Genomic DNA, 26303 nt, shown 5'->3' with positions numbered 1-26303 from the left:
CTTCGTCGATCCCACACACACATGGGGCAGTTTGCAAAACGCTCCACTAACAACTGCGTTACTGAACAGAAAAATAAACAGGGCAAAAGAGCAACAGAAATATTAAACGCATACAAGCGACTTCACAGCTCGCGCTCCATACGGACTGCCCCCACTCATCAGCGAGAGAGTGCGTTCCGCCTTAAAGGAGCAGTACCGCCGCGACTTCATCCGTTTCCGCTGAACAAAGTTGAAGCTTTCAGATGCCCCGCACGGTGCTGACATCTTGGGACCGGAGTCTGCGCAGTAGTGATTTCGGGGCCTGGAGTTTCGCAGTAGAGAGCAGGAAGTAGGCTCATAGCTGTCAACCCTCCCGTTTTTCCCGGGTTTCTCACGTATTTTAGCTCTTTTCCCGCTGTCTTCCCGTTTTAGTATTTTCCCGTAAAATATCCCGTTTTTTACGCTCTGATTGTGTTAACTCAGAACACGCAACTACATCTGTGTCTGAAGCTTTTAACGGTCTATGCTGTGTGAAGTGGCTTTTGCACTTGGGTTGCTAGACCTCCAGTCAAGCAGGTGGCAGTATACAGACAGTAGCTTACTATCGAAGAAGAAGACAGTTGCAGCGGCGGGCGGGAGAAAGAGGGAAAAGGGTACCGAAACCCGGTATTAAACGGGCCCCGGGGCTGAATTTTGAAAGACCGTTGTATCGATAAGCTCGGACGTTATCGGTTCTGCTGTCGGTACTTTTGAAAATGCACGAGAGAGAGAGAGAGAGGGAGAGAGAGAGAGAGAGAGAGAGAGAGAGAGAGAGAGAGAGAGAGAGAGAGAGAGAGAGAGAGAGAGAGAGAGAGAGAGAGAGAGAGAGAGAGAGAGAGAGAGAGAACAAAACGACAGCCCACGGACAGAACTAAACATTCAAATAGCCTAGTTTCACTTTACACTAGATTGTGATAATGTGATTTAATTTAGATTTTGGCTTCTTTGGCAAAGATTATAATTTTGATATTCATATCTAGCGCAACTTAATTCCCATTGCAGCAGTTGCCTACGCTGTCATTTCTCCATATAACTCAAACGCAATGACAGAATAAGCGCGATCAGTGATTGTTGTAAAATGCAGTCTAGCTACTGTTGGTAAATTGTGGGAACAATTTTAATAATAAAAAGTGCGATTAAAAGCACAAACATGTGTGCAAGAGATTGTTCCCAAGTCCGCGCACGCTCCGAAACAGCCGCAACGAGACGAGCAAATCACACTTTCGGTTTCACACTCGCGTCTAAACGATCAAATGTACTCAAACATCTATGTCAAAATGACCGGCTTGGAGAGTCTCTTAAACACAGTTTGTGTCTAAAATGGACGTAGTTATTATGGATATAGTCAGGAGAAAGTGTAGTGCATCTGCCTATTATCAGTCGCCTATAGATCTGCACGTCTGTCTTAAAGAGGCAGCGGTGTAAATAAACATGATGACGAATTACTGCGAATTAAAGAACCAAATGCAAAGATAAAATCACTCACAGCTCTTGAATGAATAACCAGCTTTAATAAGCATTATTTTGGCTATTTATGATAAACTATGCAGTGTTATTTTACGTTTGATTAGCCTACTAGAATTCTTCCTGAAATTAAAGCACTGTGCAGGCCTATATAATGTGTATCTTTGTTAATTTTGTGTGTGTGTGTATATATATATATATATATATATATATATATATATATATATATATATATATATATATATATATATATATATATATATATATATATATATATATATATATATATAATCTCAAAAAGTACCGATAAGAATACCGTTAAAGTACCGGACCGATAAGCAGTATCGTTAAGAGTATCGTTAATACCGTTAAAACCTTAACGATACCCATCCCTAGGTTTAACCAACCAAAACCAAAACCGAGTAATGTTAATTTGTTCCTAAATAAAGCACTTCAAACATATACATTGGTCTGTCATTCTTTAATAGATATTGTGTAGTTATAAACTCTAGACTGTTAATGATTAGTGCTTTTTTTTTTTTAGTTTGTGGGATCATGTATAAGAATCATGTATAAAAAAAGCTATACTCTTTACTGGTAAATATTACAGTAAACAAACATTACAGACAATAGACCAAGGCAGCTCTGGCATAATGTCAATAACATTATGCTTAATATATATTGTGTAGTTATAAACTCTTTAGACTGTTATGATTAGTGCTTCTTTTTTTTTCTTTCTTTTTTTTAGTTTGTGGACAAGAATCGTGTAAAAAAAAAAAAATCCCTTATTTTGGGGATGGATTCCGGGAAATCTCCCTTATTTTCAATGTTCAATGTTGACAGCAATGAGTAGGCTACAGCCGAGATATTAAAGCCCACCCACACTTTCACAGATGCAGAACAATTAATTATGTTGGTGTGAAATAAACAGTTATGGAAATGTAGAAATTAAACCCAAAGATCCAATCTGCTCCCAAAAATCCCCCATCAATGTCTGTTAGTGCCTCAGTGACAACTTCACGCAAAGATAAAATATGAACACTTGAAATGAAATATTCATGATGATAACTGCCTTGTGCCTACAATGATATAAACTAACTTTAGGGAAAAAATATTGGAAGTGTAATTTGATTGCTTAGTTTGCCTCGCGATTGGCACTAGGACATACTGTTAGTAAAAATCTTTTAAAGGGATACTTCACCGCTTTTTCATATTAAACTATGTTATTCCCTTAACTAAAACGAATTATGTATGGCGGAATAGCACTACTGAGAGTACTTCGAATCGGCGCAGTAAAAAGTCATGCCTGAAACATCCTCCCTCACATCTAATTTTTACTGCGCCGAGTCGAAGTAATCTCAGAAGTGCTATTCCACCATACATAGTTCTCCTTTTTAAATAAAAAAAATAATTTTGAAAAAGAGGTGAAGTATCCCTTTAAATAAACCACAGCTTGTCAATATTTATTCGTATACTGCCGCACATCACACAAGACTTCAAGGGGGTCGCACACCGGACACAAAGCTCAGCCCCAGACGCGCACATTATATAGGCTGAATCCACTTCTGACAGAAGAGCTGCACGATGTGTGCATCTTGTAGCACAGGGTGAAATCAGTACATTGGTGCTCTGTGGTGCAGCAGGATTTTGAACAGCTTCCTGAGTCCCACGCGGACAGGCGCCGAATGCTGCCGCCCGGTGTCTCATTGAAAATAATGTGTTTGAAAGTTAAAGACGTGGCGCGGTGCTGTATGTATGACCTGGCAATAAATGTGTAGGCCTATATAATGTTATATGCTAAACTGATTTTATTTCAGGTGCGGGTCGGGTGTCGGTTCTATTTTAAGCGGGTCGGGTCGGGTGCGGATTTTAATTAGTGCTCCCTGTCGGAAAACGGGTCGGATGTGGTTTAGCGCACCGCGGGTATGGGCGGGTGCGGATTAACAAAATCGGACTCGTGCAGGACTCTAATTCTTGTATTACCATGAACTTTTATCAAAGTTTCAAGAGAAAATTTTCTCAGTTCATCACCCCTTTAATGGCTTGAAAGTGGTAGTTGTGTGTAGGCTACTAATGGAGAGAAAGAAAGTTATCAGATTGCATTAAAAGTACTATCTTTGAATGATGAATTGAAGATGAATGACGTTAGCCTAGAAATCTAGACGCACCCCAGCGGCAGCAAATGTAATCTGCCGCGAGTGTCTAGAAACTCAATACACTTCTGAGCTGTAAAAGCCAAACTCTGGTCGGGCCAATCACATTGTGTATAGAGTCGGTGGCCGGGGCTTAACACAATGACGTCAGAGTTGTCCTCTGTCCATCATGGCCTCCTAACCATCCCCATACACTGATTGGCCTCATCACTCCTCTGCTCTCCACCAATCAGCTGGTGTGTGGTGAGCATTCTGGCGCAAAATGGCATCGTAGTCCAGGTGGATGCTGCACATTGGTGGTGGTTGAGGAGATCCCCCTTCCATGTAGAGCTTTATAAATGTAACAAATTACTAATTATTATAATTATTACAGTTGGAAAGATATAAGGGTGAGTAATTAATGACAGAAGTTTAGTGTTTTTTATTAAAAAATAAAAATAGGCCTAAAGACCGCCACCCTGGCAGCCTCCCAAAAGACGTCGAAAGGAGTTAAGAATGAACGCATGGGTCACTGCGCAATTTATGCATGCATGTCAGATTGTGATTCTTGCAGCCAGATGTTTTTGGAAGTTCCACAGTTCCTATTTTGAGTTGTATTAGTGTGCCTGTGTGCTTTGTTTGAGTCTGTGACATTCGCGCATAAAGAAGTTCTGATTTAAATGCATCTCACATCTGTGCAGATCAGCACTATAGCGCGCGCTACCTGCGGTGTGCGGCGACAGAGGTGCGCGGGGCGTTTGTCATCATCTGAGGGGAGGGCGGAACTTCACTTAAATACTGGAGACATCACAGAGCCATTCTCACAGCATCGCTCTCACAGCATCAGCGCCCGATACACGGAGAGAACATGGCAAACGCATACCTGCAAGGAGTAGAGATCTCAGCTTCTCAGTTCCTGGATATATTCCATCATTATGACAACGATGGTAATTTCTCTCCTTATTTTGTGGATTTCATGAACTGAAACATTTTCTGGGGAAGAAAAAAAATGGAATTATTCTTGCCACCTGCTTTGCAACTGGTTTCCAAAAGTTTGGTTTAAATGATTTGTCTAATTTATCTTACATAATCTGACATGCATTAACCTGTGGGGATGTCAACATTTGACATGATATAGATTTTTAGAAATTTCAGATGGTTTTGAAATATACTCTTTGGCAGACTGATGAAAACACATCTGAATCTGAAACTGTGTTGTGTCATTGATTTGGGGTGTAAATGCTCTCAGGTAATGGATATATCGAGGGGAAGGAGTTGCAGAATTTTATCAAAGAACTTCAACAAGCACGAAAACAAGCAGGACTGGTAAGTCACACACTCTGTTTAATCTGCTGCTGCATAGAAGGCTGGGATTTATGTGACATCCCAGAAAATATTGTGTTAAATGTAAAAAATGAATATGATGATTATTATGACAATAAATACAGCTGTCAGCATATTGGGGTCCAAGCAAAAAAGTAATATCTGGAGAAAATTACAAAATATGGACAAAAATAGCCAAATTTAAATAAAAATCCTTTGTAAACAATTGTTTACATGGAAAATAAAAGGTTTCTTATCTGCATTTTACACAGCTTTATTTTTTCTTCTTATATAACATACCCTTACATTTATTTATGTATGTGTATATTTAAAAATATATATATATTTATGTATGTGTATATGCATACATAAAACATATACATTCCGCTTAAATATTATTGGCTCTTCATGTTAATTTTTGATTGATTTGCAAACAGCTATTAGATTAACAGCAGATTGCAAGATTGTGAACTTTGTCGACTAAAGTGCATGGAAGTATAAGCGTATGACTGACTAACAGCAGATGGAGATTAGGCATTGGTACTCTACTGTTATTCCTGCTGTTACCAGCTGTGCCATGCTGAATATGCTGTCAATTTCTGAACCGCTGAATTAGTGAAAGGGGATTTATATAGAGAAATAAAACAGACTGAAAATTGCCTGTCGAATATTATAAGATATGTGGTATTTTCAAACAGACTGAATATTTGGTATGGAAGGTGAATAGGATTTATAAAATTTGTAGTAATGAGCCCAGAAAATACAATACATTAAAATGCAAGCATTGTTCCAATTAGTGCAATTCAATAGGCTTTTTTAATTAACCTTCATAAAACCATTGCAGACAACCGTTTTTTTTCTCCCCCCATGGATAGAAGTAGACACATTTTCACATGCAGTATCCTGGTGTTGGATAGTTCAGTTTCATAAATGTTGGACTAGGCATTTAGAAGATGTACTGTGTGTCAATAAGTGAATATAAGCGACCCCCAAACATTTTACCAGTAAAGTGCTTTAAAATCCTTTCAATGCCACAACAACAAAACAAATATTTGACAGCTTTTTAGAATGATGATGATACATAGCAAATGTCATGCGAATTAGATAACAGAAGTCTGAAAAGGCAGTTTTTTCCCAGAAAACAAAAAATAATGGAGAGCAGATAAAGTTTTAGAATTAGCAGAAACATAGCATCACATATGATTATTACATAAATTGTTGGAGTGGTATGTACTGTCTGCCTGTGGTGAAGTGGTTGAAATTTTGGACCATCCAACCTGGGGGCTCTTCAATTCAATTAAATTCACATTTATTTGTATAGCGCTTTTCACAATACATATCGCTTCACAGAAAATGAATGCATTTACATTACAATTTAAAGTATAATGTATATGGTCTGATGCCCAAATAGTAATAACAATAATGTGTAATAGTATACAGCTGTGATCAGAATTGTTGGCCCCCTTGGTAAATATGAACAAAGAAGCCTGCACAGATAAATCTGCATTGTTAATTCTTTTGATCTTTTATTTGGAAAAAAAAACACAAAAATCAGACCTTTCATTGAAGTAAAATAATTGAAAATGTGGGGAAACTCTCTTTATGATTTTTTTTCTCTCCAAAAGACGTTGGACATAATTATTGGCACCCTTTTCAACACTTTTTTTCAACACTTTTTTCAACCTCTAACCTTTTGCCAGGATAACAGCTTCTTCTATAATGCTGATGAGTTTGGAGAACACCTGACAAGAGATCAGAGACCATACGTTCATACAAAATCTCTCTAGATCATTCAGATTCCCAGCTCTCCTCTTCAGTTCACCCCACTCATTTTCTAGGGTTCAGGTCAGGAACGGCCATGGCAGAAGATTCATTTTGTGCTCAGTGATACATTTTTGTGTTGATTTTGATGTTTGTTCCGGATCATTGTCCCGATGGAAAATCCAACCATGGTCTATTATAAGATTTCTAACAGGTTTCATTTTTATTTATTTTTTATTTGATAGAATCCATGATACAAGAACAGAACAAGATGTCTAGGACCTCCAGCAAAAAAAAATAGACCTGCAACATGAAATATCCAGCATTATATTTAACCGTTTTATCCCATTTGCACCAATTCCATCTGTAAAAATGAATGGGAATAAACTAAAGAATTCTATGGATGCCAATAATTGTGTCCAATGGGTTTTGGAGAAAAGCATTTTTTTCATAATGTGATTTATCCCGTACTTTCAATTATTTTACTGCAATGAAAGGTTAGATTTTTGAATGTAAGGTCAAAAGGTTAAACAATGCAGATTTATTTTTACAGCCATCATTGATCAATTGATCATATTTACCGGGGGTGGGGGGTGGGGTACACACTCCATCGATACACACTCCATCGATTAGGGTTAGAAGAACTGTTAGAACTGATAGAAACATAATCACTGCAATAATGATCAAACCATTGCCTATTTAAACCTAAACGATGTCCAGGCAATGTATAATAAAATGATTATTAAAAATAAATACTTATTGTATATTAAACATAAGTATACAAAAGAAAAAGGAAACATTAAAGAATTAATGAAAATTATAATAGATAATAAATGTAATAACTTTATTACCACTAAAAAATAACTTCAGGCACCACTGCAAGGAAACAAGATAATATCTCTCTACGAGGGTGTGAGGTGTTGGTCATGGTCACAGTCCATCTAAATGGATCTTATTTTGTTTCATCAAAATGACGCTTGAACCATATGACCTTTTTAGAAGATATTGCAATTTTAGTGGCATACACATTGTCTCCAGGCTAGCTTTTATAATAAATGATGGTGAATTCCTTCGCTGTATCAAATGATGGAGTGGCTTGTTATCAGACCTGTTAAAAGCTCTGTTAGAGGACAGAGACGTTGTCCCAGTTTGTCTCAGTCAGCACGTTAGAGTCAGTCTGTCTCCCCATCTGTGTCCATGCACATCTGCTGGCTGGCTCCTCCTCTCATTTGCTTCATAGAGGATAAATCCTCATTTGCGTTTGTTTTACAATACTTCAGTAGTTGCAATCTGCTGGTTATGCTGTTATCTATAAAGAACAGCAATGCACAGTGTTGAAAACAAAGATGAAAGAACCAAAGCCTCATTGGAGGGAACTGCATGCGGACTTGATGTAGTGGAATGACCTTGGATGAAACTCATTACTGGATAGAAATGATGGTTTGTTCTTGTCTGGAAATGCACATGCTAAAATTGCCAAGTAAACAACATTCATAAGGGCCAAGAATGACTGAATAGATGTTGAATCAGTAACTGAATGACTCTAATAAATGTCATTATAATAAATGTGAAGTTCTTCCATCCTGAAGGTCATGTGTACATAGCAATTTAGCATTTAAACACTCACTATATGGACAATTCGCCCAAAGCAACCCAGGTTAAGTGCTGTTCTAAAGGTCTCAAAGCTTGCTTCTTATAGGATCAGATTATACAGTTTTGTCATTTGCCACTTCAAATGCTCTACCTTTTTTAAAGTCTGGTGGCTTCTGATTGGTTGTCATTGATTCAAGTAATTCCAATTATATAGTTTCTCTGTGCCATTATCATTATAGTTTTGTGGTATTCTTTATCATTTAGAGCGATTTGCAGATTGTTATAGTTATATTGTTATAGTTAGATCGTTATAGTTATCGCCCTTTAATACCTGCAGGAAGCATTTACATTCATCTAAAAAGCAGTTTCTCGGTTGGCTTAGGACCCTTGGAAGTAAAGGATTGGAAATATTTCCTCAAGAGAACCACTGAAAGTGTTTAAGCAAAATAATAAAATGTTTTTAAAAAAACATATTGATAATGATGAATGGTGAAAGAGGCTGAACCTGATGATACTGTCATAGTGTACATACTATATGGTAACCAGCACTGAGTTTCAGCAATCCCATCATCTGTATTTTGTAATTGCAGAGTTCAGATATACCTACAGGTGTGCAGTTAGTCTGAAATTGTAAAACAGTGACTTTCTTGTCCTCCATGTTGTCCCTGAAGTGGTGTCCATTGCTTTGCTTTATTGAGATTCCCAAGTCTTTGAGCTACGGCTCTATTAGGCGTAAAGAGGAGGTGATGGACTGTGACAGGACTGAGGAAAAGCAGCCACTGGGTCATTTCACACCTCTAATGATATCACGCTGTGCTTTTCTGCTCCCTAAATATCTCCCATGGGCCTCTGCATATAACAACTTAATTTATCCAGACATCTAGACAGTGCATGTGGTCAGGTGTCATTTAATCTTACACGATATACATCTTTGCCCACCTTACTTTAGGTCTGCTCGCCTAACACTCTTTGAATACGGATAAAAATGCACTCATAGACTTGCATGGACCTCAACTCACAAACCTCAGTAATGCCATCAAATGAGTAAAAATATGACCTCAACCAACAAATAAATAAAAAAAGAGACAACACGCAGCAAAACATTAATACTTGATCAGTGAGGGCATGGCTTATGCATAAATGCATGCTGGGAGCTAACTAACAAAATCAACAACATTTTTCAATATGAAACTGCTTGTTCATGCCACTGTGTTCATGCCACTACGATTACTAATAATCATTACTAAAATTGCAGACTCATTCTGTTCATTATCATCTGAAAGAGGACAACTCAACCTAAACCTTCATTTAAATTTTCCTTTCAATTATGCTTTGAATTTATCCCTCCTTCCCTATCCTTACAGTCAGCTGAAGCAGAAATATTTGGACGATGGAGTTGATCACATCTTTAGAATGAAACAACAGAGCACAAGGATTTAGGATGGTTGTGTAATTAATCAATAGGCATTTTCAACCAAACAAATATAATCCTCTGTGTATTAAATAGAAAGTCTACCTTCATCAATCATTATGGTAGCCTCATGCCATCACGAGTTCAGAAATGTTGGACTTATGGGTAAAGAACAAGAAAGGGTACTGACAAAAGCAATGAAAGTAATAAGATTAATGCTCTCATAGGCAAGAAATTATTACAAATTGCATTATAATATAAACACTGTTTAAAAAAAAGTTGAGAAAACTTAGGGTCGATTAGGGTCAATAGTTGTACGAACTTTGTTTGAGTTATTTCAACTTTTTTCATGTTAAATACTGTAGTTGAATAAACTTTAAAAGCTGAATTTGTCATACAAAGTTGGATTTTTTTACAGTGCAGAATTCTACAATTATTCTTATTTTTATATTCATCAGTATGGGTCACCAATGTTATTTCATTAAAAAGTAGGAATGTTTTTTGACAAAAAAATGACATTTTAAACATTTTAATTAATATATATTAATAACAATAGTTAAAATGTCCATAAATATTTTTTTCGTGTCAAAAAACATGGCTACTTTTTAATGAAAGAGCAAACTATTTAAGAAGGTCTGAATACTTATAGTCGGTACGGTGGCTAAGTATTCAGACCCCCTTAAATGTTTCACTCTTTGTTATATTGCAACCATTTGCTAAAATCATTTAAGTGAATTTTATTTTCTCATTAATTTACACAGTGCAGCAAATATTGACATGAAAACACAGAATTGATGACATTTTTTCAAATTTATTAAAGAAGAAAAACTGAAATATCACATGGTCCTAAGTATTCAGACCCTTTGCTGTGACACTCGTATATTTAACTCAGGTGCTGTCCATTTCTTCTGATCATCCTTGAGATGCATACACCTTCATTTGAGTCCAGCTGTGTTTGATTATACTGATTGGACTTTATTAGGGAAGCCACACACCTGTCTATATAAGACCTTACAGCTCACAGTGCATGTCAGAGCAAATGACAATCATGAGGTCAAAGGAACTGCCTGAAGAGCTCAGAGACAGAATTGTAGCAAGGCACAGATCTGGGCAAGGTTACAAAAAAATTCTGCTGCACTTAAGGTTCCTAAGAGCACAGTGGCCTCCATAATATTTAAATGGAAGACGTTTGGGAAGACCAGAACCCTTCCTAGATCTGGCCGTCCGGCCAAACTGAGCTATTCGAGGAAGAAGAGCCTTGGTGAGAGAGGTAAAGAAGAACCCAAAGATCACTGTGGCTGAGCTCCAGAGATGCAGTCGGGAGATGGGAGAAAGTTGTAAAAAGTCAACCATCGCTGCAACCCTCCACCAGACGGGGCTTTATGGCAGAGTGGCAATAAGAAAGCCTCTCCTCAGTGCAAGACACATGAAAGCCCGCATGGAGTTTGCTAAAAAAACACCTGAAGGACTCCAAGATGGTGAGAAATAAGATTCTCTGGTCTTATGAGACCAAATTATAACTTTTTGCCTTATTTCTAAGCGGTATGTGTGGAAAAAAATATCACCTGTCCAATACAGTCCCAACAGTGAAGCAGGGTGGTGGCAGCATCATGCTGTGGGGGTGTTTTTCAGCTGCAGGGACAGGGCGACGGCCAAGTACAGGGATATCCTGGACGAAAACCTTCTCTAAAGTGCTCAACACCTCAGACTGGGCCAAAGGTTCACCTTCAAACCAGACAATGACCCTAAGAACACAGCTAAAATAATGAAGGAGTGGTTTCACAACAACTCTGTGACTGTTCTTGAATGGCCCAGCCAAAGCCCTGACTTAAACCCAATTGAACATCTCTTGAGAGACCTGAAAATGTCTGTCCACCAACGTTTACCACCCAACCTGACAGAACTTAGAGAGGATATGCAAGGAGCAATGGCAGAGGACCCCCAAATCCAGGTGTGAACAACTTGTTGCATATTTGCCAAAAACACTTATGGCTGTATTAGATAAAAAGGGTGCTTCTACTAAATACTGAGCAAAGGGTCTGAATACTTGAATCATGTGATATATGTCAGTTTTTTGTGTGTTTTTCTGCCAATATGGGGTGCTGTGTGCTATGTACATTAATGAGAAAAAAATGAACTTAAATAGTTCACTCAAAAATAAAATTTATGTCATTAATGACCCTAATGTCGTTCCACACCCGTAAGACCTCCGTTCATCTCCAGAACACAGTTACAAGATATTTTATATTTAGTTCGAGAGCATATGGAAGTATATGCACACTATACTGTCCATGTCCAGAAAGGTAATAAAAACATCATCAAAATAGTCCATATGTTACTATGGCCAAAAACAATGACTTCATTCAGCATTGTCTTCTCTTCCCTGTTTGTTTTCAATCCTCAAATAAAGATTAAAATGGTTATGAATCAGCGTATTGATTCATGATTCGGATCGCGTGTCAAACTGCCAAACTGCTAAAAATCACGTGACACTGGCGATCCGAATCATTAATCGATTCACTGATTCATAATCGTTTGAATCTTTATTTGAGGATTGAAAAAAAAAAAAAAAAAAACACAGGGAAGAGAAGACAATGCTGCATGAATAAAGTCGTAGTTTTTGTTATTTTTGAAACAAAATGTATTTTCGATGCTTCAAGAGATTCTAATTAACCAACTGATGTCACATATGGACTACATTGATGATGTTTTTATTCCCTTTCTGGACACGACAGTGCAGTGTGCATACACTTGCATACGCTCTCAGACTAAATATAAAATATCTTAAACTTTGTTCTGAGGTCTTACGGGTGTGGAACGACATTAGGGTGAGTAATTAATGACATCAATTTCATTTTTTAAATGATTTTAGCAAACGGCTGCAATATAACAAAGAGTGAAAAATGTAAAGGGGTCTGAATACTTTCCGTGCCCTCTGTATACATATTTTTTTTTTACTATGCACAATTTTTTTATAGAAAAACAAAAAGCATGCAGCAAAGAGAAGAGCATGCATTACAACAAAATCAGTTATTAATATTTCAACATTTCTCTCATTTTTGCATGTCTTCATAATTTCTTTGCATTGACAGCCATTTGTCATTTACTGTAAAAAAAAGTAAATAAAAATAGGGCTAAAAATATTTTTTACAGGTGTTTTACCTGTAGTGAATTATGCATTAGGTTTGTTTTAAGGGTTAACTTAAAATTCCGTAAAAAATTCTGGATAATGTCCTAGTAGAAAATTCCCAGTATATTTTCCCTTTTTATTTTTTAAAGAGTGTTTCATTGCATTATCACAAATATAACATTGACTCAACTGCAACTATGCAATATGCTTACAAAATCTTTTTTTTTTTTAAAGTTATAGTATTTGAATAAAGGGTGCTGTACATGTTCCTATATGCCATTTATTTTTACATATTACATATTTATATTTACACACAAATGTATTTAAGAAACATTTTTTTATGACCTATGTCTAAGGGCCATTTTATCTTAGTATACACTTCATTTAAAAGTCTGCAGTACACCAGTGCAATGCCCTCTCGGAAATGACTGCTTGAGTATATGCTTTCATTTGTCTCAGCCACCCTATTGATTCTCACTGAATCTGTAGATATATTTTCTCTTGGTAAACAGGCAAAAGTTTAGAAAACTTGGTGGGTTCCATTTTATTCACATCAAGAGGATGGAACAAACTCTGGAGTCTGAGGCCTAACTTTGATCAAAAACATTACCTCATCATGTGAATGAACTGAGCTGTTTCACATTATTATACTGATTTTTGCGCAGTCACCGCTCTGAATCATATGCCAAGTTGGGTAGGGTTTTTTGAGGAATGAGAATTCCGCTCATCTGTATCAAAAGCAGTATGGAAACACAATCAGCATTGTGCAATGAGGGATGAAGATAGCAGCATATCCCATCTGTCTGTGTGTATTTGTTCTTACACCTCAATGGCTTTTAGAAGGCAGAAGAAATGGATTGTAACAGCCGGAAGCTTGATTGTTACCAGTGATGTCTGCAGAAAACTGTATTTTTGTTAGCATGCATGACAGTTACAGAATTTATTCTTTAGGATGTCCTGAATTGTTCTTTTCTTTCCAGGAACTAACAGACAAAATGAAGGCCTTTGTAGAGAAATATGAGCGAAATGCTGATGGGAAAATAGGTATCATTGAGGTAAGGAAGCTAAAACCACATTCTATGGTATTAAATAATACATATATATATATTTTTATTTAATTATGTAATTTTCACCTCTAGAGGTTATAGAGAGCTTGAGGATGCCTTGATTTCATGAAATTATGGGAGTTGCTGTCTTCACCTCTACAGCTGATGGAAAATAATCAGACAGAACTCGGGCAGAAATGATATTCATCGATGAGCTTATGTATTAATATTACTGTAGTATGAAGCAGGGTGGGGCTGAAAGCTGTGGAGAAGAACGAGGCTGCTGGAGTGATTGCTAATATGAGACGAGCGTGACACACAGCTCGAGAGCAGTGCAAGTTTTATTATGCCGCGGATGACTGCTTCTGCTTCTTCCTTTTTTAGCATATTAGATACTTTTTTTGGTGATTTTTGCCGTTATTATGATAGGATATAGAGTGGACAGTAATCCTTCATATGTCCGAAGATAGTCAAACTCGTGAAGGAGTCCAGTGGTTGGGGATAAAGAGTCATGAGTACACACACACTGCCTGGATAACTTTCAATTTACTAAATTTCCATGCTGATTGCCAAAAAAAGACATTTGATGCAGTTTCACTCACCGTCCTGAGGTTTTGTCTCGTGACTGGGACCAAATAAACACACTTGCAGAATTTAGTTGCTGCTCCGGAAAAACAAACTACATACGCTGTTTCCTTAACGCTTGGTTAATTGGAAAACTGAATAAGGTTATCTTAAGGTTATCTTAAACAAAAACACACTTCTTTAGTTACATTATTGATTTTGTTTTGTGGTCTAAAAACAAAATGACAGCACTGCCAACGGCTTCTGTAACTCAAGAAAGGTTTGTCATGTCATTGCAGTAAACTATTAGCCAGACCCAGACAAGCCAGACCCACATCAAGATGTTTAGTCTGGGAACTCACCATAGACAGGGCTCAATCTGAGGGGCGGGATAAACGGTTGTCTTTCAAACTCCCTCTGCATGCGATAGGATAGCGCTACACCAACCAGAGCAATGAAGGTGAAGCAGAGCTGACAAATTAAACTTTCACTGTATCCGGTCGGAAAGTCCAAACACATCTTTCCTTTTTAAGAATGACTTCAGTGCCGTTCTTTGTTCTTTTCTCAGAGAAAAGCTTAACTCCAAGTCTTCCAGAGTCGCGGTCAGAGCTGATTCGAAAGACCGCCTTTCGCCAGTTTCTGTGTTTACTAGTACCGTATTTTCCGGACTAAGTCGCTCCGGAGTATAAGTCGCATCAGTCAAAAAATGCGTCATGACGCAGAAAAAAACATATATAAGTCGCACTGGACTATAAGTCGCATTAGGGCAGAGCGGGAGCCGCGCGCGCATGCCAGCACCCGCTCGCGTGCACTCACTCGTGCCCGCTTCACTGAATGACCCGAGCAGAAGAAAGAAAGTTTGAAGTGAGTGAGAAACTTATAAGGGACAGGTGAAAAGCAGAGGTTACTTTAACTGTGATAAAGAAGAAAAAGAAAGCTACTTGCGGACTGTAAGCAAGATGGCCAGAGCTGAAGGAACGAGTCCACAGATGGGAGAGGCTCAGCTGCGCGAGATGAACGCTGTGTGAATCGTTCTCCGCTGCATATTTTACTACATGTTGTTTGTATTTTGCAGAATAAGATTTTCTTTATGGGGGCATTTTGTTTGTGTTCAGTCTTTCTAATTTGTTGTCTTTAAGTAAATATTAGGCTACAGGAGCAGCATAGAGCGCATTCTCGCGGCTATATGTTTATTCTTGTCAGTCAGTATAAATTAAATTTAATATATAAGTCGCACCTGACTATAAGTCGCAGGACCAGCCAAACTATGAAAAAAAGTGTGACTTATAGTCCGGAAAATACGGTACCACGCAAGCCCCACCTACCGACTCTATACATGATGTGATTGGCCTGACCAGAGTTTGGTTTTTTACAGCTCAGAAGTGTATTGAGAGTTGCTATACGATACTCGTGGCAGATTCGATTTGCTGCCACTAGGGTGCGTCTAGATTGCTAGTAAACTACGTGAGCTTAATGCTGCACTGTTGATTTACCTGAGAACAACTTTTTGTTAATTTATATAATGCTTTCATCCAAGTACACTGAATCACATTTTATCATCAAAACGTCAATTGTGAAACAGAATTATTTATTCACCATGTCAAATCTGTAAAAAAAGATGTTTTCAGAGATGTGATCTCTGAGCAGATATCCTCAGATCCAGCAGACTCGGACACCTCATAAGCTGGCATTCCTTGTCTTTCCCATAGTAATTTATGCTCATTACATTAATAAGAAAGTGCAAAACTTAACCTTTTCTTTATATCTTCCACAGCTGGTTCAAATACTACCCACAGAGGAAAACTTCTTGCTATTTTTCAGACAACAGCTGAAGTCTTGTGCTGAATTTATGGAGGTGATTCTAAAATATACACAATTTAAACAACCTGTGCTGACTATAGAATAGATAATACCATTGCGTTTCTTGAAGTATACAATTAAAAACGTATTCAAAAACCATCCAAAACTTTGGAGTCAGTAAGGCATTTTTAAAAGATTTTATATTTTTATTCAGCAAGAATGCATTACATTGATTAAAAGTGACAGTAAAGACATGTATAATGCTACAACACATTTATACATATTTTTTTAAATGCTGCTCTTTTGATTCTTCTATTCATCAAAGAATCCTGATTAGTAAAATGTATCACAGTTTGCATAAAAAATATTAAGCAGCACAAATGTGGTCAACGGATCTCAAAATAATTATTATTGAAACACTGAAGCTGCAGCTTTTTTACACATCCATGTTATTAATTTGTCTTCCAGGCGTGGAGAAATTATGATGCTGATCACAGTGGATACATCGAATCTGATGAACTTAAGGTGAGAAGCAAACTTTTAACCACTCAACTGATTTGTGCTCAGTGAGCAACCATCTCTGTTGAGGACTTTAACCATGTTCAGCTGAGATGACTATGTTCCTTGTGTGTGAAGACCCCAATGTCCCAAACCCAATGCCTAGAGAAAATATGTTTAAAGATACTATTATGAAATCATAATAGTATCTTTAAAACATATTTTCTCTAGCTCCAAACTATACACTATATTGCCAAAAGTTTTGGGATGCCTGTCTTTACATGCACATGAACTTGATGACACCCCATTCTTAATCCGTAGGGTTTAAGTAGTTGTCCCACCCTTTGCAGCTATAACAGCTTCCACTATTCTGGGAAGGCTTTCCACAAGGTTTAGGAGTGTTTATGGGAATTTTGGACCATTCTTCTAGAAGCACATTTTGTGAGGTCAGGCACTGATGTTGGATGAGAAGGCCCGATTTTCCGTCTCTGCTCAAATTCATCTCAAAGGTGTTCTGTCGGGTTGAGGTCAGGACTCTGTGTTCAGGCCAGTCAAGTTCCTCCACACCAAACTCACTCATCTATGTCTTCATGGACCTTGCTTTGTGCACTGGTGTAAAGTCATGTTGGAACAGGAAGGGGCCATCCCCAAACTGTTCCCACAAATTTAGGAGCATGAAATTGTCAAAAATGGCTTGGTATGCTAAAGCACCAAGTGCTCCTTTCACTGGAACTAGGGGGCCAAGCTCAACCCCTGAAATACAAAGCAAAACCATAATCCCCCCTCCACCAAACTTTGCAATTGGCACAATGCAGTCAGGCAAGTACAGTTCTCCTGGCAACTGCCAAACCCAGACTCGTCCATTGAATTGCCAGACAGAGAAGAGTGATTCAACACTCCAGAGAACATTTCTCCACTGCTCTAAAGTCCAGGAGCTATTGACTGCAGAAAGTTGGTGTCTTCTGTGCACTGTGCAACTCAGTATGTGCTGACCCCTCTCTGGGATTTTATGTGGCCTACCACTTCGTAGCAGAGTTTCTGTTTTTCCCAATTGCTTCCACTTTGTTTTAATACCACTAACAGTTCACTGTGGAATATTTAGTTGTGACAACATTTTATGAATGGACTTGCACAGGTATCAACCTATCACGGTACCACACTTGAATTCACTAAGCTCCTCAGAGTGGCCCATTCTTTCACAGATGTTTATAGAAGCAGTCTGCGTTACGTGCTTGATTTTATATACCTGTGGCCACGGAAATTATTGGAACCCTTGGGCTGTGTCCGATAACCTAGGCAGCTGACACGTCGCCTTGCTGCTCTATCAGACAATGACAAAGGCAGCTTTTGTGCATCAAGGCACCTCACGATACTCATTTTGGACAGACCTCTAAGGCAGTGTAATAGTTTATGATCTACAGCAAAATAGAGAGAGCTTTGGTGAGAAATACATAAATATTGAATTACTACAGTACTTATTTTTTTCAAACGCAAATTTCAGATGCCATCTTTTTTTTTGACTCAACTGTCATAGAATGGAACGCAAAGATACATTTATGCTGCCTTCAAAACACGATCAGATTCAATTATTTCACGAGACAGGAAGTGAAGCGAACATTAAATTTGTACGTGCCTTGATGCCTTCCTACTTTGAAATGTATCCTCCGAGGACAGGATTTTCCAGGTTTCGGACGCAGCCCTGAATTCAATGATTTAGAGGGGTGTCCCCATACTTTTGGCAATATAGTGTATGTTGCTCTGACCTAACCAAGACACACTTACAGCTTTAACTCTCTATTTTACCAAAAATAAAGGTGACATGCACTTTTCAAAAAGTCAAAATATTTCCGGTTCTGTCTGAGCAGAAACACATAGTAGAAAAACACATTAAAACAAATCAAAATAAGCAATAAGCAGGAGAGTACTTCAGTCATAATCTTAAAATGTGTTGCTTAGAAAAAGTCATGATGTATCAACCAGTTATTTGGCTTATTAAACTGGCCTTTGGATCTCAAACATTGACATAAATGTTAATATATTTTAGGCTTGGCCAGACAGTAAAGCATTATGACACTTGGCACACAAACTTGCTGACCAGCATAAAGTACAACTCCACCCTATTATCTCTTCACAATCTTGTTTCATATCAGTTAGGACAAGTGTTGGCCTTTTAAAGTGTAAACCTATTAACAACATATAACTGACCTCAAAATGCAAATCAACTCAGAAGGCAACTCGTACCTTCTTAAAATGTAAGATTCATGAGGTCAATCATAGCAATATGGGATTACCCACATTGGAGTTTCCCTCTTAAGAAGTCAATCTAGGTCTTTCACTTATATGTGGACTGAAAGGTAGGCCATTTAACGAAACAAAATATTTCATTTCCAGATCAATACCAATAACCATTTGCACCCCTCCAAGGGGATTGTTTAAAGCAAGCACTGATGATTTTGCCATTTAAATTAAAATGGGAAACGGTTTCTTTGAACGTCTGCCAGATTTACAGTCAGTGATTTGATGAGTGCAATTTGTCAACACTGGACCGCTTTTGGACCCACTAATGAACCTCCGGCAGGAAGAGGAAATGATGAGAGCACTGTGAAATATGAATGTTGCATTTTTAAAACAGCACCTTCATATAAAACCTAAAATGGATAGATCTGGTCCTAGATGCTGATTGGTCAAAATGTGTTATATTCCAGAGTGCAACACTGCCCGTCCACTTTTTTCAGAAGACTTAGTTACAAAGATTTTTTACCATTCAGTTTTCCAGGATTGTTTTAAAAGAGTTATAAATAAAGCAATTAAATACTAACCAACTACAATGTGCTTTATAATTGGTCTACCAATTCTCCTGCGGAACATGCTTATTTAGAAAGTTGAAATAATGCAGGCTGACGGTAGCCTGACAAGCCAGACCCACATCAAGATGTTTGGTCTGGAAACTCACCATTGACAGGGCTCAATCCGAGGGGCGGGATAAACGGTTGTCTTTCAAACTCCCTCTGCACGCGATAGGATAGCGCTACACCAACCAGAGCAACGAAGGTGAAACAGAGCTAGTTGATAAACATTCACCGTATCCGGTCGGCTAAACTCCGAACACATCTTCCCTTTTTAAGAATGACTTCAGTGCCGCTCTTTGTTCTTTTCTCAGAGAAAAGCTTAACTCCAAGTCTTTCAGAATCGCAGTCAAAGCTGATTCGAAAGACCGCCGCCGTTCGCCAGTTTACTAGAAGCACGCAAACGCAACTCGGCCGTCGTCATTATGGCCCCGCCCGCCGACTCTATACACGATGTGATTGGTCCGGCAAGAGTTAGAGGAATACAGCTCAGAAGGGTATTGAGAGTTCCTAGACGACACTTGCGGGCAGATTAAATTTGCTGCCGCTAGGGTGCATCTAGATTTCTAGGCTAGGCTGATGGTTTAAACAAAAGCTATGAAGACAATAAATGGGATTTTTACTTTCGTAAAAATCCAAAGTCTCCTATGCTCAATTGTGCTTAATCAAAATCGACAGTAAGTCTTTTTGTGAATTGTGAATTAGTTCAAAAGAACATTTGAAACAAAATATTTTGTAACATTATAAATGTGTTTACTGTAATTTAATTCATTCTTGCTGAATAATTTCAGCAAAAAATATAATCTTTTCCCAAATTATGTTTTTCAGAACTTTTTAAAAGATCTGCTTCAGAGGGCTAAAAAACCATATGATGAGAAGAAATTAGAGGAGTACACACTGACTACAGTAAGTAAACTAGAACCCAACAAAAACATGTTTTTTTTGTTTTTGTTGATGGAATAAATATTGTTGTTTTTTTCAGCTGAAAATCTTTGATTCAAATAAAGACGGGAAATTATGTCTGTCAGAAATGGCACGGTTAGTGAGCTTGCAAATTTTTTATGAATATTTGTCATTGGCTATTAACTTTCTTAGAAAAATGTAATTTTCTCTCTCTCCCTCCTTCTCTCGCCCCCCCTCTCAGGCTGTTACCAGACCAGGAAAACTTTCTACTAAAATTCCAAGTATATCTGCATTAGTCATTAACACATAAATGCTCATGATTTACCCAAACCCATCTAAAACTAAGCAAATCTTTCCTTCAGGGGGTAAAAATGGCCAGAAAAGAGTTTAACAAGATCTTTGAGTTATACGATCAGGTAAGTGTCTTGCATTGATCAGTCATTCATTTAAATGATGTAATCATCAAAATACTGTGCCAGGATGCCTAAGTAATCCTGGTTGATATTTTTGCATAACCAAGCATGCATAGATCAGCCAGACTGTCTCTGATTGAGGAAAGCAGTCATTAGTATGCAAAGACAGTTCTCTTTCTGGATATCACCTCCAACATCATTGAAGCTTTTGGCCCCGGCTCCATTGTAACGTATTACTGTGTCCCTGAATAGGGCAAATTCCTCACTGCTGATGACAGCACCCCTGATCTTTATTGACTGGCAGGTTCGGGTTGCGGGTTGGCTCAAATGCACACATACCCTTTTTTGGGCTATTAGAAAACACTGTGCAATGATGTGGCATTAGAAGAGGCAGCATATGCTCAAAGCTCTGATGCATTTCATTACAGACACACCGACTGCTGGTCTGCATTTAGCAGACACGTAGCTCGGCCACATAATGTAAGCTTGTTCTTTCATCAGCTCATTGAGAGGTGATACATGGACTGATTTGACTGACTTATTCTTGATTTAATCTCTTTAATGCCTCCTAAAATGGTTTAAAATAAGTTTATTTGGATGCAGTATTGATACAGTAATTAAAGTAGTTCACTCAAAAATAAAAATGATGCCATTATTTATTTACCATCAACATCCTATTATTTTCTTCTGTGCAACATGGAAATAGAAATCTTGAACTTGGAAAGGCATTATGGTGAATAAAAAAGAAAAAGGAGGGTGAACTTTTCCTTTAAACCAAAGCCATTATATATAGTACCTTTTTTAGGATGATGTTTAAATGTCTCAAGCTCTCTAAAGGAAGTTACAGACCCACTGTCTCTGGCTATTATTTCTTCAGAGCACACCAAATGTGCAACATAAGACCCAGCATGTCATTGAATTGACTCTGTGTGCCAAACCGATCCTTAATGCCCTGATTTCCAATCTCTCCCTAGAGAACATTGCATGAGGCGTCCCTAATGTCTGAATAGAGAATACAGGAAATGATGGTAAAGTGGCATGACACTGAGTTTCCTCAGTGGCTGTCACACATCTGTGCTTGTTAATGTTCACTATGCTCGCTGCCTCTCCTAGGACAGGAACGGTTACATGGACGAAAATGAGCTTGACGCCCTCCTCAAAGACCTTTGTGAGAAAAACAACAAGGTACACATTTAAAAACCATGCTAATCTGAGGTCTCTTACTTTAATTTTCTGAAATCTGTTCATGTATTCTAGCTATATCAGTTGAAGGCCATGGTGTTCACAAATTTCTGCAAGGTTTGAAGACGCCATAAGTTTCACTTTACTTTTCTGTGCAAATGCCTATTTCCTATTAAAACAGGAAGTTTGAATTATTAGCCAACAGGCTATATTTACGTCACTGTGAGCCATGATTAGCAACTTGCTAGTTGTTTGCAGGTGGATTTGGGGAGGAGCATTTTTATTAAGAGTACATTTATTCATAACCCTGTACTAAAAATACTTATCACGTACTGCCGACAATGTTGTCAAAACGATCCTCATTCACATGGATCTGCAATAAATCATTAAAAAAATCATAAAAAAACAGCTTCTTACTGTTCCTCGTTCTCGCTTAAAAACTAAGGGTGATTGGGCATTTTTAACTGTGGCCCCCAAATTTTGGAATGCACTTCCATTCTCCATCAGGTCTTTACGGAAGAGGATTAGGGCCAAGAAAAAAAAAAAAGCATCTTGAGATTAAAGTCATTATAATGCAAGATTAAACTCGTTAAATTTCGAGAAAAAAATTCGAGATACAATCATAAACTCATTAGAATACAAGAATAAACTCATTAAATATTGAGAATAAAGTCGTTGTATATCGAGAAAAAAGTCGAAATAAAATCTTGAGAATAACGCATTCGATCAGTGTTCATTGCATAGCATACTGATAGAGGACATGGCAGAGTTGGATCACTTAGTCAAGCTATATTTCAGACTTTCTTTCAGTAACAAAGAAATACTATCAACTTTAGCTAATTATGACAAAATTGTATTAATGTCCTCTATCAGTATGCTATGCAACGAACACTGATCGAATGCGTTATTCTCAAGATTTTATTTCGACTTTTTTTCTCTAAATATAACGAGATTTTTTCTCGAAACACAACGATTTTATTCTCGAGATTTAATTAGTTTATTCTCAAGATTTTATTTCGACTTTTTTCTCGAAATATAACGAGTTTTTTCTCAAAACAGAACGACTTTATTCTCGATATTTAATGAGTTTATTCTCGAGATTGTATCTCGACTTTTTTCTCGAAATTTAACGAGTTTAACGTCGCATTATAATGACTTTAATCTCGAGATGCTTTTTTTTTTTTTTGCTTGGCCCTAATCCTGTAGGTCTTCTGCCACATTGTCTGCACTTTTTTTACACTTTGAAAGCTGTTTTCGAACATTTCTGTTTTCAGGCCACCAAAACTCCATTGTCATGTGAATTAATGGAATAAAACTGTGAATAAAAACAGAATGCAATGATGTGGAAGTTTCAAATTTCAACATTTTATTCAGAATACAACATAGATGACATATCAAATGTTTAAACTGAAAAAATGTATCATTTTAAGGGAAAAATAAGTTGATTTTAAATTTTAGGGCATCAACACATCTCAAAAAAGTTGTGACAAGGCCATGTTTACCACGTTGTGGCATCCCTTCTTTTTATAACAGTCTGCAAACGTCTGGGGACTAAGGAGTCAAGTTGCTCAAGTTTAGGAATAGGAATGTTTTTTTTTAGGAATAGAAATGTCCCATTTTTGTATAATGCAAGGCTCCTAGTTGCTTAACTGTCTTAGGTCTTCTTTGGCGCATCTTCCTCTTTATGATGTGTAAATTTTTTCTATGGGTAAAAGATCTGGACTGCAGACTGGTCATTTCAGTACCCAGATCCTTCTTCTACGCAGCCATGATGTTGTAATTGATACAGTATGTGGTCTGGCATTGTCATGTTGGAAAATACAAGGTCTTCCCTGAAAGAGACGACATCTGGATGGGAGGATATGTTGTCCTAGAACTTGGATATACCTTTCAGCATTGATGGTGCCTTTCAAGATGTGTAAGCTGCCCTTGCCACATGCACTCATGCAGCCCCATACCATCAGAGATGCAGGCTTCTGAACTGAGCACTGATAACAACTTGGATTGTCCTTGTCCTCTTTAGTCCGGATGATATGGTGTCTCAGTTTTCCAAAAAAAACTACAAATTTTGATTTCTTCTGACCACAGAACAGTTTTCCACTTTACCACAGTCCATTTTAAATGAGCCTTGGCCCAGAGAAAATGCCTGGGCTTCTGGATCATGTTTAGATATGGCTTGTTTTTTGACCTATAGAGTTTAAGCTATCAACGGCAAACGGCACGGTGGATTGTGTTCACCAACAATGTTTTCTGGAAGTATTCCTGAGACCATGTTGTGATTTTCATTAGCATTCCTGTGGGCCGACTAAGGGCCCGAAGTTCACGGGCATCCAGTATGGTTTTCCGGCCTTGACCCTTACGGACAGAGATTGTTCCAGTTCTCTGAATCTTTGGATGATATTATGCACTGTAGATGATGATAATTTCAAACTCTTCGCAATTTTTCTCTGAGAAACTCCTTTCCGATATTGCTCCACTATTTTAAGCCGCAGCTTTGGGGGAACTGGTGAGCCTCTGTCCATCTTGACTTCTGAAAGACGCTGCAAATTGGTCCTCCAGCTGGTCCTTATATGTAAATTTAACTTTTCCAGCTTCTTATTGCTATCTGTCCCAACTTTTTCGGAATGTGTAGCTCTCATGAAATCCGAAATGAGCCAGTATTTGGCATGACATTTCAAACTGTCTCACTTTCAACATTTGATATGTTATCTATATTCTATTGTGAATAAAAAAATAAGTTTGAGATTTGTAAATTATTGCATTTCTTTTTTATTCACAATTTGTACAGTGTCCCAACTTTTTTGGAATCGGATTTGTACATGACACAGTATAATAACTACAAGAGTGTAAAGTGCTTTGGGTGTCCAGTAGTACATATGAAAGCGCTATATAAATGCCTCATTCATTCAAAAAACTGTATAGTGCAATAGGAGTCATGGATGATGTAATGGGTCAGGATTAGTGCATTATTTTTGGCCCATTTTCCTGTAGAAAGAATACATTATACATTTGGCAACTATAGCATATTTGACCTTAAAGATAATTACTCTAAAATCATGTTTTTACTATCTACTACTTTTTCTTAAGAACACTGAACATGCTCTTCTGCTCTTTTGACAGGTTCTAGAGGTCAACAAAATCCCGACGTATAAGAGTGCCATCATGGCTCTGTCTGACGGAGGCAAGCTCTACAGAACGGAGTTAGCGCTGGTGTTGTGCGCAGAGGAGATGTGAACACCTCCATCTCTACTCGCACTCAGAAACCCGTCCCCAGCTCACCTGTGATGCGTAATGTAGCTAGAAACTTCTTACGTTCTTTAATTTTGAACATGGATTTCACATACACAGGCAACCAGTGGCACATACTTTTCAATTTGTTGTTTCTATACTGTTTCTAAATGTACAGATTTTTTAACAATGACACACGTACAACACAACCTGCACTGCACTGATGAACGCTACATTTTCCTCAACATAAAGAAACCCAGAAAACTACAAATCCCCATTCTGATTTCAAAATCTAAATATTCACCAATACCTATTCAGCAAATATAATAAATAAGGATTTATCTAACAATATCATAGACAAAAGCAATAATTATTAATGTCCTCAAGGAATGCTGATGAAACATAGCCTGTTGGTGGGATCTATGTAAAACTCAAAAAGGCTACATTTACTTTTGCAATGCATGTTTATACTGTAGCTGACGGCAGGCCCTGGTAGTGGGGAATTTTTGACTGCAAGCACATGCCGAATGTAATGTATCGCCCCAGTCCTGTCTTTAATGTTAGATTTTGCACTGTAAAGAATGACATGCTCCTCTATGCTGAACACCACAGACACTGTGTAAGATGATATTAAACTTATTGAATGACTACTTGTGTCCAGTGTGTCATATCTCTCAGTCCTCTGAAAAGTCAATGGGGTCCAATTTTGTTTGGGCAAACAAATTATTCTAAATATATTCTTGTGTACCGCAGGAGAACGCAAGTTAGGTTTGAATCAATATGAGTAAATGATGAAGATCTCAAGAAGCTCATCGTGTGGTTTGGTCCAACATATTCATAAACATGCAAATGTTAGTTTGTTCAGTATGCAAAATCATCAAATTGAATGGGTAGTTTAAAACAGTACATGAAAAATAAAGCTGGCGTTGGGAAGCTCTGGCAAAAGCACAAAACAACTCTCAGTAGACTTCTCCTGCCCATTTAAAGTTTA

At 37.7% G+C, this 26303-nt stretch overlaps 1 protein-coding gene across 1 annotated transcript; it reads left to right on the top strand.

The window, feature by feature from the left end:
- Positions 1–4364: 4364 nt before the first annotated feature.
- calb1 (calbindin 1) lies at positions 4365–25960 on the top strand. The gene is made up of 11 exons (XM_067448224.1): positions 4365–4561; positions 4864–4940; positions 13813–13887; positions 16217–16297; positions 16711–16767; positions 20415–20492; positions 20569–20624; positions 20731–20770; positions 20852–20905; positions 22016–22087; positions 25205–25960. Exons 1-11 carry the CDS (start codon positions 4483–4485, stop codon positions 25316–25318), a joined length of 783 nt encoding a protein of 260 aa, XP_067304325.1. The 5' UTR covers positions 4365–4482; the 3' UTR covers positions 25319–25960.
- Positions 25961–26303: the final 343 nt, after the last annotated feature.

This window comes from Pseudorasbora parva, chromosome 7 (genome assembly GCF_024679245.1).
Source record: "Pseudorasbora parva isolate DD20220531a chromosome 7, ASM2467924v1, whole genome shotgun sequence".
Taxonomy (NCBI): Eukaryota; Metazoa; Chordata; class Actinopteri; order Cypriniformes; family Gobionidae; genus Pseudorasbora; species Pseudorasbora parva.
The sequence above is the reverse complement of the archived record's forward strand: the minus strand, read 5'-3'. Positions and strand labels throughout refer to the sequence as shown.